This window comes from Amblyomma mixtum, chromosome 5, assembly GCF_055824585.1.
Source record: "Amblyomma mixtum isolate Tamu chromosome 5, ASM5582458v1, whole genome shotgun sequence".
Lineage (NCBI taxonomy): Eukaryota > Metazoa > Arthropoda > Arachnida > Ixodida > Ixodidae > Amblyomma > Amblyomma mixtum.
The window spans coordinates 180,678,430-180,692,257 of NC_143016.1; the positions used below are offsets into that span (position 1 = coordinate 180,678,430).

The 13,828-nt window shown below is 45.4% G+C and overlaps 2 protein-coding genes across 2 annotated transcripts; one reads left to right on the forward strand and one right to left on the reverse strand.

Moving 5' to 3' along the window:
- The first annotated feature begins 439 nt into the window (after positions 1-439).
- LOC149344970 (uncharacterized) lies at positions 440-12,773 on the forward strand. Its single transcript, XM_089547333.1, has 2 exons — positions 440-688; positions 12,399-12,773. Exons 1-2 carry the CDS (start codon positions 440-442, stop codon positions 12,771-12,773), a joined length of 624 nt encoding a protein of 207 aa, XP_089403459.1.
- LOC149344971 (uncharacterized) lies at positions 1,554-8,414 on the reverse strand. Its single transcript, XM_089542814.1, has 2 exons — positions 7,038-8,414; positions 1,554-1,580 (listed from the first exon to the last, which is right to left on the reverse strand). The coding sequence occupies exons 1-2, from the start codon at positions 8,235-8,237 to the stop codon at positions 1,554-1,556; spliced, it is 1,227 nt and encodes a 408-aa protein (XP_089398940.1). The 5' UTR covers positions 8,238-8,414.
- Positions 12,774-13,828: the final 1,055 nt, after the last annotated feature.

Consider the following 13,828-nt stretch of genomic DNA (forward strand, 5'->3'; position numbering starts at 1 on the left):
TGCAACATGGTAAAACACTGTTGCAGGTTTCGTAGAGTAACCCGCGCTACTGTGCGGTTATTTCGATTTAATCAGCATTTTTGAGTCCTCTGAAGGCAATGAGCGCGCAGAGCTATCAAAAAGGTTATTAACCCAAGGAGCCCGCTGCTCATTAGTGTATTAATGCATCCTATTTAATGAAAAAAAAATAGTTTGCGGGCGTCGTTCTTCTAGCCACATCCCTAGCAGCACTGAGGAGTTTATCACCTGACCGTTTCGGGGCGCGTTTTAGTGTTTAAGAGAATTCTTCTTAAATTACTTTTATAGGCTTTACGCATCCAAAAATAAAGCGCAAAATACAGAAGCTTTCTGGACGCTTTTCATGCGAGCGCTCCTACTGTGCATAAATGACTTTCACGCGAAGGCAGTCTAATTTAACGGCACGAGGGAACTACTTCCTATGACCACTGGTACGAGCAATACCCGAGGACTATTCGCCACATTTCCTTCTTTGCCGCTTATCCTCGTTCAGACCGCCTTCCTCCTGCTCTCGCTGGTCGCCTTTGTGAGTGCGGGCAATGTGTTCGGCGGCGGCGGCGGCTTCGGGGGCGGCGGCTTCGGTGGCGGCGGCTTCCGGGGCGCAGGGTTCCGGGGTCCCATCTTTGCGGCAGCGGCTACTCCTGGCTTCTCCGTTACTGGTGCCTCCTACGTAAGTATAACGTACTGACCTAATGACTACAAGATCTTCCCAAGAGATGGGGCGGAAATTTCAGTTTACAATGTGAGGAACTCAGTAAACGACCATGACCATAGCGAGAAAACAGTAAGGTTAGTTTTAGCGCTAGATGAAAGGGTTTCAAGATGTATAAGGCTTAAGTACGGAAATACCTTCATTCACGATAGTAACATCACCTACCCTGCCACTAAGGAGTGCTCGATGTGAAGTGGTGACATGTTGCCCGAGAAATAAAGGGCCCCGGTGTTTTTACTTAACTCTGGCAACAACAAATCGCTAGTATCTGACTTTCGTCTTCTGACGCCAAAATTCAGCAAACAGAGCTCTCAGTGGGCAGAAAACAGGCGCATAAATTTATAGAACATTATCAGCGACACTGAACCACTGTACACCTTGGAAGACGAAGTTTCAAACATTGTAACCTTCCTTATTCAATTCAGTGGTCAAGAAAAGAACATAGTTTTATAAAATAAAGGCCCACAGCCGATGGCGGGTGAGTGCTTGGACACATTGACTTCCACAGTATTATGGGTGTTGCTGAGGCAGTACTCACGCCAAAAAAAAATTTGGTCTGCTCATACACCTGCTATCATGGTTAGTATCTCGCGTGTCAGCGTTTGTCATTACTCTGTCAGAGGAAAAATGAAGTTTGAAGAGTCTCATATATGGACATTCGCCTGCCTGCGAGCTTGGCGCAGTTGTATGGACTGGTACACTTGACGGCTGCAGCGAGGCCTGATCGGCTTGTCTGCACACTAAATCTACGTTCTCTACACACAGCTTTTGCGGAGAGGGGTACAATAGTGTCGAATTCGGCGCGAATAAATATCCTCCTGCTCTATGGTAGCTGCTGGCGGCAGGGGCACTGAGGCATGGTACGAAAAATACACATGCGTCTGGGAGATGTTACATTCGTAGAGTAGCCGCAAGGACTAAACATCACTTGCCACAAATATGAAATGAAGTCTTTATTTAACTCTCTCGAAGTTACATAAGTAACAAAGAAGGTAGGACGCAGGGCAAGAAGCCAACCTGCGCCCTCTGCTGGTGCGTCTAGCCCTACCAGCTGATGACAAGAGCAGTGGGAGGGCGCAGTTACAAAAGAGAAGAAATACAGCCGCAAAAATTCTGCATTATCTCTGTTTTAGCTTTGCACTTTCTTGTTTGTCTTGGCTGCTTTTGACATCATAGGCTATTTTCCGAAGGCTTTCAATGTCCCTCTCGAGCCGTACAGATGCTTCAAGTAAGTGATCATATACATCTGACATGTGTCGTGCAGACTGCTCAATGTTTAACAAAGTTTGCTTTAATTCTGAGTGGTTCTCCACTTTTCTCGCAAGCATGGCCAAGCTTGTGCTAATTCCAGCAAGCTTTTGGCTAAAAGCGGCCAGCTGCGTAGCGGAATGCTTGTCTCTGCTAGAACTGCTGCGGGATGCGGATATGCGGCATGTAGGACGTTTTAGTTCCTTATTTACATAATCATTTTTTCCTTGTACACACGTTCAGTTATTGCAGCACATGTTCCAAAATGGTAATACTGTGGGCATTCAGCAAACTTCATGGCTGGTTCATTGTTGCGGAAATCTTGATAAGAAGATAAACAAGTTTCCCTTTCGCTGCAAGCCATTATCACGGCGCTTAATATAAAAATAGCAAGGGCAGTAGAGGCAGCATCAAAGGCAGCGTAAAAGTATGAGAAAAAACAGCATGTTATGGCCAACCTGCGTGTACAGCACGGTACGTCTGCGCTCGGTAGAACAAACTGCTGCCTCTGCTGCCAGACGATTGAGGTAGGCGTTGCAGTGTCCGGATTTTAAGCAGTCTTGAAGGTGGGCGGGATCGGCGCTTGTATCTGACTGCGCGTGTCAGTAGCTATCCATGTGAAGCGGGCAGCATGATGCAGATCACTTGCGTCGTCAGAGGTATTTTGATCGCATACATGCCTGTACAACACGGTACGCCTTGTCTCGTTGGAACAAGCCTGTGTGTTTGCTGCCAGACGATTGAAATTACACAGATAAACTAACTTTTGTGAACATAACCGCGCAATATTCATGATAATAAACCTTATAAAGTAGGAGTCCGTATGGGTAATGCATGGTACATTTACTAATAGATAATTACTCTTTTTTGATACAGTAGGATTTTCAATACATTCTGCTTGGTTGTTGTAACCCAAACCATGAGGCAATAAATTATGTGTGGTAGTATAAATGCATGGTAAATTAGTATTTTCACTTTTGTCGGAATTGTGTTCCTCTGACGACATAAGACGTCATTAATTTTGCTCATTTTTTCGCAGATGATTTCAATACGTATGTCCCAATTGAACGACTCGTTTAAAACAACGCCGAGACATTTCTCATTCTGCACGACCTTAATTTTTCTGTCTCCTAAGCAGACGTCAAGATTTTCCCGCACCATTATATATTTTTGTTCAGAATAATATTGCTTATTCACTAATTTTTTAATGTACCATTGGCGAAAGAATTCTAGAAATTGATTGCCACGTTCAGCAGTTCCTTTTCTTTGTTGCCTAATACAAGCATTGGGATGTCATCTTCATAAACTATTAAGTGTACAGGAAGAGAAGCGAAAAATATGTCAATAATATAAATAATAAATATTAACGGCCACAGAATACTGCTTTGTTGTACTTCAGGGAGAAGAGGTTGTAATTTTTATACACTGCTATTAATGGAAGCCATTTTTTTTTGCAGTGTTTCATGTATGACTCATTAAATACAGGCGGGTTCCTCTAACACCTTAGGAATTGAGTTTATGCAGGAGTAAATTTTGATTCGACAGGTTGAAGGCCTTTAAAAATCAATGTATATGCCGAGTGCAAGAGCCTGTCTTGAAGTGCATCTATTTTTATACTTTCTGTTTAATCAGTCCAAGTTCTGTGGACCTTTGGTTTCTGAAACCGAACTGACTCTCTGGTATATGTTTGTGCTTGGTTATAAAACTCTTTATTTTTGTGTCAATAACTTTTCCAGACCTTTTTATAACATCGGTAGGATTGAAATATCCTGTAATCAGCCATTTCGAACGTTGCTCCACATTTGTGAATTACGGTCACTTTTGCTATCTGCATATCTTCTGGAACGATGCAAGATGATACAGAAAGATTATAAATATGCATTAGTATTAGGGCTGATATGTCAGTCGCAAACTTGAAGGGTTTTATCTGAAAGCCATATTTATCTCCTGCTTTGGTGGCTTCGATATTTGTAAAAACTGTTATGATTTCCACTTCATTTGTAGGACACATAAACAAGACTTCCAGAGTAATTAGTGTGCTATACACGTGGCTTGTAGGTGCGTCGGAGGGACTGCATAATGTTTTGGTTATGTTAAGAATGAAATTATTGAATTTCTTGCACAGCTTTTCACCACATAGCACTCCACCACCCTCGTTATGCTTGAGATACTTGCTTATAAGGTGCAAGTTCGTAGTTTCTTCAATTCGTCCCATGGGTGGTTAACGTATTCACTAGAGCTTTCGGAAAACGCATTACTAAAGTACCTAAACTTAGCAGCTATTAGTTTCCGGTTGAGCTGGTTTCGGGTATTTTATATATTTGTCTAGCCTAGCAGGCTACCGCAATTTCATGAATTGTGGAAATATCTTCTCGGTAGTCTTTATTTTGTGCAGTAGTTCTTGCGTAACCCACGGTTTCTTACGAGAGCACACATGCAGAAAAGTTTTATCGTAAGCTGTTCTTACTTTGAACAGGAATGCATTGTACGCTTCTTTCATGTCTTTTAAAGACAGCACGTCGTTCCAACTTACTTCATACACCACAGAACGAAAACTGTCAAGTGTGGTCACATCAATGCGTCGATAAAGTGAAGAGGGTGCTGCAGGCGCTCGATAAGGGCGTGCAGAAGAGATGAATTCGAAAATGGCCAAAACGTCGCTTAAGCCAGACAGATTAGACCCGGCTTTTCGTCGAATTTTTCAGTGTTTATGATTATAGCGTCAATGGAAGAAGGTGTAGGACAAGTGATGCATGTAGATACGTCAGTAAGGTTGAAGATACCGTAAGTATCCAGTAAGCTTATGAATTTCTTTTTTGACGTTGAAGGACATTGCGTATCAACATTCAAATCGCCCGACAAATATAGTACCTCTAGGTATGTTGGTACGTAATTATAGAGATTTTCGATACCGTCTAGGCACCCTTTGAAATCACCACCAGGAGGACGGTATAGGACGGTGAAAACATCGTTTCCATCTTCAATTGTCAAGATTTCAATGTCTGAAGTAGAAACTTTGAATAGTTTGTTTTCAAGTGCATTTTCCGTGTTCAAGATTTCTATCGCATTCCGCCACCCTGTTTATAAATGCATCTGTTTATAAATGCGTCGGAAATCAGTAAAGGACTCATCGCCGTACCAGTATATCATAGAGACAGCGCCTGTAAGACTAAAGCCACAACTATCGCACTTAGGGCAGCCGTCAGGAAGTGACTAAGTTCATTATCTTCCAACAATATTCCTGGCAGGTCACAGTAATATTTCTCTCATACTCAGTCAGATATCATGAAATACTGCTTGAGATTTGCCTTGCATCACTCGCTCTATCGCCGTCGTAATCAGCGCTACGCCAACGCCACTTTTTTACCACGTAGGTTGCACCAAAATCTTGAGAACTTATTGACCTAATTAAGCCGTTATCACGACAGTCGAATCGCCTGACTCAATGGTTTCACTGCTGCTTGAAAAGCTTTCTCTATCAGTGAAAATTTTATAACTAACAAAATGTGGAAGCGCCGAAATGTTGATTTGTGCAACCTGCATCCTGTTTGGTGCATGCACTGCGAGAAGGGATCGCGCAGATGAGCATGGCTTAGTTTCAGGCTAGACACTAGATGGATCCACCGTCTCTAGACTGCGATGCCCGTTCTAAAATAGTGTATACTAGTTAATTAAAGACATGAGAGCGCAAAACGGGGACACGGACGAGGAAGGGAACAGGACGAGCGCTGCACTTTCAACAGGATTTATTCAGGGAAGAATGTTTAAATAGCCTTTGCTCTTATCCATGCTCTTGATCGCAGACAATCGCCTCTCACAGATACGCATCAAGAAACAGCATTTCACTGTGGCGAAGAACAACTGACGTGTCACTAATACAACTATCACCTCGCTTCTTGATATAGAAGGCTTCCACAAGCTCCCGTTCAGTCCTATCTCGGCTTTTCAATAGCACTTTGCAATCATATAGTCGAGGCTTGCAGGCTACACGCTTCTCTTTCGAGCAGGCTTGGCAGTGGTCTGGAAGATGTCCTCTCTTGTTTAAAGAATTCTTGTGTTCAAGCAGGCGCTCATTAAGACAACGGCCGGTTTGTCCAACGTACACCTTGCCGCATGTAAGCGGGAACTCATAGACTACTGCTTTCTTGCAGCCGACATGTGGCATTCGGTGTCTGATGGTGCACTCTTGTACTTTTGTTCTTCCAATCCGTGAACACATTCCGGCGAGTTTTCGCGGCGCTGAAAATACCACATCGACGCCATACTTATTGGCCACCTTCTTCAGGTTATGAGAAGTGTGGTGTACGTAAGGTACAACTTCCGGCCTTGCCTGCTTTTTTTCTTGAGGTCGGTTGTTTTCCTTGCTGCCCTTCAGCTTTTTCAGCAAGGTCTGCGCCACGGAGAGAACCAGGGAAGCCGGGAAGCCTGCTTTCTGCAGCCTGGACACCTGGGAAGCATAGCTTGCGTGCATGGCATGGTGGCAAGACTTCTTTAGTGCGGAAGCTAAGCACTGGGAAGCGATAGCCCTCTTAACGGTCTTAGAATGGTTCGAATGGAAAGGCAACAAATCTTTCTTTGCGCGTGGACAGTACTGCCAGCAAACGTGTGAAGGGTGGAAGGTTAGGGTGAGATCTAAAAACTGTAATTTGTTATTACTGCTAGGCAGTTCGTGTGTGAAGGTGAGACCCATGCTATTCCGACCAAACGTACCTAAAACATCAGCTACTGCTTCGTCAAAAGTAAAATCGTTATCTGCCAAAAGGATCAGGTAATCGTCGACATATCTAAAAACGTGGACTATACAATCCGTGTCAAGTTCTTCACTCAAGGAGCGGTCAATCTCAGATAAAAACATATTACAGAGTACCGGGGCGACACACGAGCCAATACAAATGCCCCTTTTTTGTAGATACGTTTGGTCATTAAAGTCAATAAAAGTGGCCTTGAGATAAAACTCAAGTAATGACAAAAAATTGTCCACATTCAAACCGGTAGCGTTTTGAAAAGCAGTGGCTCCATTTCTGTCAATGCAATTACGCACTGCAGAATAGAGATGTACATGCGAAACAGAGTAGAAAAGATCTTCTACATCAATAGAAAAACCAGAGCTTATGTTCCTATGAGTCTGAAGGAAGGCTATCACGTCATCCGAGTTCTTAGTTGCAAAGGGGTCTTCTACTTCCAAAGTCTTCAGGTGCTTGAGCAAAAATTGGCTGATTTGTCGTTGCCAAGTTTCCTTTTCGCTTACTATAGTCCGGAAAGGCATTTCAAGCTTGTGTGTTTTGGCGGCGAAAAAAACCGAAAGGCTGCTCTTTTCAGACTTGTTGATGGCCCTGGCTAGTGTCTGCAGTTGCAGCTCATCACACAACGACACTGCATCTTTTTTCATTTGCGTCGTCTTCACTTTCACGGACCTGAAATTCTTCTTCACTGCTTCTATTGCCTTTTCGTTGAATAAACCGGACGGCATTGCCACAAAACCGCCTTCTTTGTCTGCCTGCACGAGCTGCAGATCTTTCGCTCTAAAAAACGAAACGACCTTCGCCGTGGGATCAGCTCGATGGCTGGGAGGGTTTGGATCCCTGACTGACCTGGTGAGGGTGTCGACGCCGTCCAAGAGGCACCTTTCCTGGTTTTCCTTCGTTGTTTTGTTGGCCAGTCGTCGGTTGAGGGCCAGCCATTCGTGTGGCTTAAGCTTGGCTTGTACGCTGAATTTTGGTCCTTCCTTTAGGACTGCTGCTATTCCTTCCGGGAGTTCGGCTCCTCCCAAGACTATCACATCGTGGCGTCCTGGATTCTTGGTCTCCCCCTTCTTGAGTTGTTCCAAGTGTCTCGTTACTTGGTTCATAGAACACTTCCACCAAAGTTCGGTTGTCTGGGCCGCGAGCTTCTTGCTTTCTCGATGTCTGATGGCCGCCAGCCACTCTTGGTCTTGGGCGTAGCATGCTGCGCGTAAAAGATCTTGAAGCAGCCTCACTTGGTACCACAGTTCGGAGCGGAGTATCTTGCAGATTCGTTTGGCGTGGCCTATGGTAGGCATAAAAGGACCGAAGAGGCCGGCGACTTCACTAGGAACGAGTCCTTTTCGCAGGAAGATGCCAAGTAGCCTGGCCCGGCACGTTGAGGTGACGATGTTTGCGATGAGCAGGGGAACATGGGAAGGCGAGGGTTGAACACAAAACAGAGAGCCCGATGTAGAAGAAATATGGCTAAGAAGTACTTGAAACTGGGCTTGTTGGTGCATATTCGTTAAAGACATGAGAGCGCAAAACGGGGACACGGACGAGGAAGGGAACAGGACGAGCGCTGCACTTTCAACAGGATTTATTCAGGGAAGAATGTTTAAATAGCCTTTGCTCTTATCCATGCTCTTGATCGCAGACAATCGCCTCTCACAGATACGCATCAAGAAACAGCATTTCACTGTGGCGAAGAACAACTGACGTGTCACTAATACAACTATCACCTCGCTTCTTGATATAGAAGGCTTCCACAAGCTCCCTTTTAAGCCTACCATAGGCCACGCCAAACGAATCTGCAAGATACTCCGCTCCGAACTGTGGTACCAAGTGAGGCTGCTTCAAGATCTTTTACGCGCAGCATGCTACGCCCAAGACCAAGAGTGGCTGGCGGCCATCAGACATCGAGAAAGCAAGAAGCTCGCGGCCCAGACAACCGAACTTTGGTGGAAGTGTTCTATGAACCAAGTAACGAGACACTTGGAACAACTCAAGAAGGGGGAGACCAAGAATCCAGGACGCCACGATGTGATAGTCTTGGGAGGAGCCGAACTCCCGGAAGGAATAGCAGCAGTCCTAAAGGAAGGACCAAAATTCAGCGTACAAGCCAAGCTTAAGCCACACGAATGGCTGGCCCTCAACCGACGACTGGCCAACAAAACAACGAAGGAAAACCAGGAAAGGTGCCTCTTGGACGGCGTCGACACCCTCACCAGGTCAGTCAGGGATCCAAACCCTCCCAGCCATCGAGCTGATCCCACGGCGAAGGTCGTTTCGTTTTTTAGAGCGAAAGATCTGCAGCTCGTGCAGGCAGACAAAGAAGGCGGTTTTGTGGCAATGCCGTCCGGTTTATTCAACGAAAAGGCAATAGAAGCAGTGAAGAAGAATTTCAGGTCCGTGAAAGTGAAGACGACGCAAATGAAAAAAGATGCAGTGTCGTTGTGTGATGAGCTGCAACTGCAGACACTAGCCAGGGCCATCAACAAGTCTGAAAAGAGCAGCCTTTCGGTTTTTTTCGCCGCCAAAACACACAAGCTTGAAATGCCTTTCCGGACTATAGTAAGCGAAAAGGAAACTTGGCAACGACAAATCAGCCAATTTTTGCTCAAGCACCTGAAGACTTTGGAAGTAGAAGACCCCTTTGCAACTAAGAACTCGGATGACGTGATAGCCTTCCTTCAGACTCATAGGAACATAAGCTCTGGTTTTTCTATTGATGTAGAAGATCTTTTCTACTCTGTTTCGCATGTACATCTCTATTCTGCAGTGCGTAATTGCATTGACAGAAATGGAGCCACTGCTTTTCAAAACGCTACCGGTTTGAATGTGGACAATTTTTTGTCATTACTTGAGTTTTATCTCAAGGCCACTTTTATTGACTTTAATGACCAAACGTATCTACAAAAAAGGGGCATTTGTATTGGCTCGTGTGTCGCCCCGGTACTCTGTAATATGTTTTTATCTGAGATTGACCGCTCCTTGAGTGAAGAACTTGACACGGATTGTATAGTCCACGTTTTTAGATATGTCGACGATTACCTGATCCTTTTGGCAGATAACGATTTTACTTTTGACGAAGCAGTAGCTGATGTTTTAGGTACGTTTGGTCGGAATAGCATGGGTCTCACCTTCACACACGAACTGCCTAGCAGTAATAACAAATTACAGTTTTTAGATCTCACCCTAACCTTCCACCCTTCACACGTTTGCTGGCAGTACTGTCCACGCGCAAAGAAAGATTTGTTGCCTTTCCATTCGAACCATTCTAAGACCGTTAAGAGGGCTATCGCTTCCCAGTGCTTAGCTTCCGCACTAAAGAAGTCTTGCCACCATGCCATGCACGCAAGCTATGCTTCCCAGGTGTCCAGGCTGCAGAAAGCAGGCTTCCCGGCTTCCCTGGTTCTCTCCGTGGCGCAGACCTTGCTGAAAAAGCTGAAGGGCAGCAAGGAAAACAACCGACCTCAAGAAAAAAAGCAGGCAAGGCCGGAAGTTGTACCTTACGTACACCACACTTCTCATAACCTGAAGAAGGTGGCCAATAAGTATGGCGTCGATGTGGTATTTTCAGCGCCGCGAAAACTCGCCGGAATGTGTTCACGGATTGGAAGAACAAAAGTACAAGAGTGCACCATCAGACACCGAATGCCACATGTCGGCTGCAAGAAAGCAGTAGTCTATGAGTTCCCGCTTACATGCGGCAAGGTGTACGTTGGACAAACCGGCCGTTGTCTTAATGAGCGCCTGCTTGAACACAAGAATTCTTTAAACAAGAGAGGACATCTTCCAGACCACTGCCTAGCCTGCTCGAAAGAGAAGCGTGTAGCCTGCAAGCCTCGACTATATGATTGCAAAGTGCTATTGAAAAGCCGAGATAGGACTGAACGGGAGCTTGTGGAAGCCTTCTATATCAAGAAGCGAGGTGATAGTTGTATTAGTGACACGTCAGTTGTTCTTCGCCACAGTGAAACGCTGTTTCTTGATGCGTATCTGTGAGAGGCGATTGTCTGCGATCAAGAGCATGGATAAGAGCAAAGGCTATTTAAACATTCTTCCCTGAATAAATCCTGTTGAAAGTGCAGCGCTCGTCCTGTTCCCTTCCTCGTCCGTGTCCCCGTTTTGCGCTCTCATGTCTTTAACGAATATGCACCAACAAGCCCAGTTTCAAGTACTTCTTATACTAGTTAAGTTGTCACCAATTTTCGCAAAAAGCTTACGCGTTAATCAACCCTTCCCAGAGCATAGTTATGTCGTGCGCTTGATTACATGTAGGAGTGATTACAGCCAGTTCGTTGCGGGAAAAAAAAGAAGCAATAAAGCCTCTGGGAGAGCCGAAGGCAGTTCTGACAAATTATAAAAGACCTTATATAGTGTAGTGATGCGATTTAAAGATACTTTAGTACAGAGTAACTAAAAGGTGTCCATGATATTACTGTGCCCTTGTCTTCTCTTTCCCCACAATCAGTACTGGAGTGAAGGAGCATATATCAGGTGTTCGTGAACTACAACATTTTTCATATCGGCGCAGCTGAGACTAAGTGCACATGTGATTGTGCTTATGATTGATTGCTCGCAAAATCAAATTGGAAAGGCACTTTTTTCCGGATCTTGCATGATATAACTGCCCAGGTACCCTGAAATGCAGGAACAAAAGTACACATATTAGCTTATGCATTTAAGTGTTCCCTTCACCTGTTAAATAACTAGCTGTGTCTAGCGGAACAACCGAAAATCAAAGTAATGTTCAACACTCTTGCAAGGAAACAGCAGTTCACAATTAAAAGCGAGGTGCTTGGAGTCGAAAGCGAATGCGTCTACCCAAGGCAGGTAGTCACCGCTGATCCGGATTGTGATAGGGAAATAACTCGAAGAATTAGAATGGGGGGGACCGCATATGGTAGGCGCTGTCGGATAATGAATGACAGTTTACCAAAATCCGTAAAGAGAAAAGTATACAACAGCTGTATCCTACCGGTACCAACCTGTGAGGCAGAAACGTTGAGGCTAACGAAAAGGGTTCACCTTAAGATAATGACTACGCAGCGAGCTATCGCAAGAGAAATTATAGGTGCAACGTTAAGAGACCGGAAGCGGACACAGTGGGTGAGGGAACAAACGAAGGTTAATGACACCTCAGTCGAAATCAAGAGGAACAAATGGGCTTGGACACGGTATGTAATGCGAAGACAACATAACCGCTGGGCCTTAAGGGTAACGGAGTGGATTCCACAAGAGGACAAGCGCAGCACGGGGCGACAGAAAGTTAGGTGCACAGTTGAGGTTAAGAAGTTTGCGGAGATAGGGTGGCCGTAGCTCGCAAAGGACAGGGTGAATTGAAGACACATGATAGAGGCCTTTGCCCTGCATTGGGTGTAGTGAGGCTGATGATGATGATGCTAGCGAGGGAGCCTCATGGTGATAAAATTTTTTGTTATTCTCTCACGACATTCAGTACATCCCCATGATTTTAAAGAGCTCCCTAGTAGTCTAATAGGGCACCGAAGCCATATGCATGTGTGAGGCGGCGATTAATCTTGCAGTCTTTCGAAAACTTATGGGCTTTCTTGACGACAAGTGACCGAAATGGAGACGCAGATTTCGCTCTTAGTTGATATTTGTTGAATGTAGTTTTTACAGCATGCACAGGCCGCAGCTTTTAGAGTTTTCTCTTTCCATTTGTCCAGCCTCCCCAGCCGTACAGCTTCGGCTACGACACCACCGATGAGTTCGGGACGCGGCTGTTTCAAAAGGAGCAGGGCGACGCCAGCAACGCCAAGACCGGCTCGTACGGCTACCGGGACGCCAACGGACTGTTCCGCACCGTAAGCTACGTGGCCGACGCCGGCGGATTCCGCGCCACGGTGGACACCAACGAGCCGGGAACCGCCCCTGGCGCCAGCGCCGACGCCGTGTTCAACGCCAAACCCGTAGCGGCACCAGCCGTAGCCCCGGGTGCGGGCAGATACACAGCCGGCCGCTACGGGGGAGCCGGACCCTGGGCCTCCGCGTCAGGCGCCGCTGGAGGAAGATACGGAGCCGGTGGACCATGGGCAGGATAGAAGAACTTGCCGTTACGCTTGAATTACCTGCTGTGCAGCGTCGTTTCCAGAATTCATACTATAGATGACCGTAGTGCGCAAAAAAGAGGCTGCTTCATGGTAATAAAAGAAGTTTTGTTTTCTTTTGAGTACACGAGAGCATTAAGCATGTGGCAAACACTCACTTAGGAAATGATCGTATTATCAGTCTCCTTGATGCTGTGGTCTGGATGACTTTAGGGGACCCATTTAACACATTGGTGCGCTGCGCACTGTTTTCATTCATATCGCAATCGAAAAGAGAGTAGCGCTGCCTGATGATTCCTCTGACGCAAAGAGGCGTGCACTTGCCGCAGGACCGAGCGATTCAGCGGACCTTCGTTCTAGGAGGCTCTGTCTATGTGAAAATTTCACAGAAAATTAGCCAAATTGTTTTATTCTCATGGAATGAAAAAATTACCAACTATCAGCTTAAACCAAATTACCGCTTGCTCTTTGTGAGGAAATACTAAGACCTTCAAACCATGCGGAACACTGCATAAAAAATAATTACTCTAATATGATGGCTCGTTCCAAATATGTTAAGTGAAAGCCCCTGAAGGGCTGGTTTGTCGACCAACCTTGTACATTGACTGTGCGAGAGTTATGACTACCTATTGGAGTCTTCCAAAATAGAACAAAGGTCTCCGTAGCGTAAAAGATCAGGCGAAAATTAAGTTTTTTTTCTCCGAAGAAGCTTTGAAATAAATTAACCGTCATGACCATAGCGGTGGATGACGTTACTGTGACATGAACTATGTGCAACATGAACTGGTGGGCGAGTTGGTTTGACATATCTAGTGAAGCAGCGCAACGGCAAAAGGCCAAGGGAAGAAAAGAACAAACACAGCGTTCGTTTTCTGTTGTTAAACCGTCTCGTTTCATCCCAGCTATTGCTAATGCATGATGCAAATCATGAATGCTTGATATCAGCGCTGTGTTTGTCCTTTTCTTCCCTTGGAATTGTGCCGTTGTGCTGCTTCACTAGATATGAACTATGTGCAGCTATTAAAGTATGTGAGAGCGCACGCTCATGT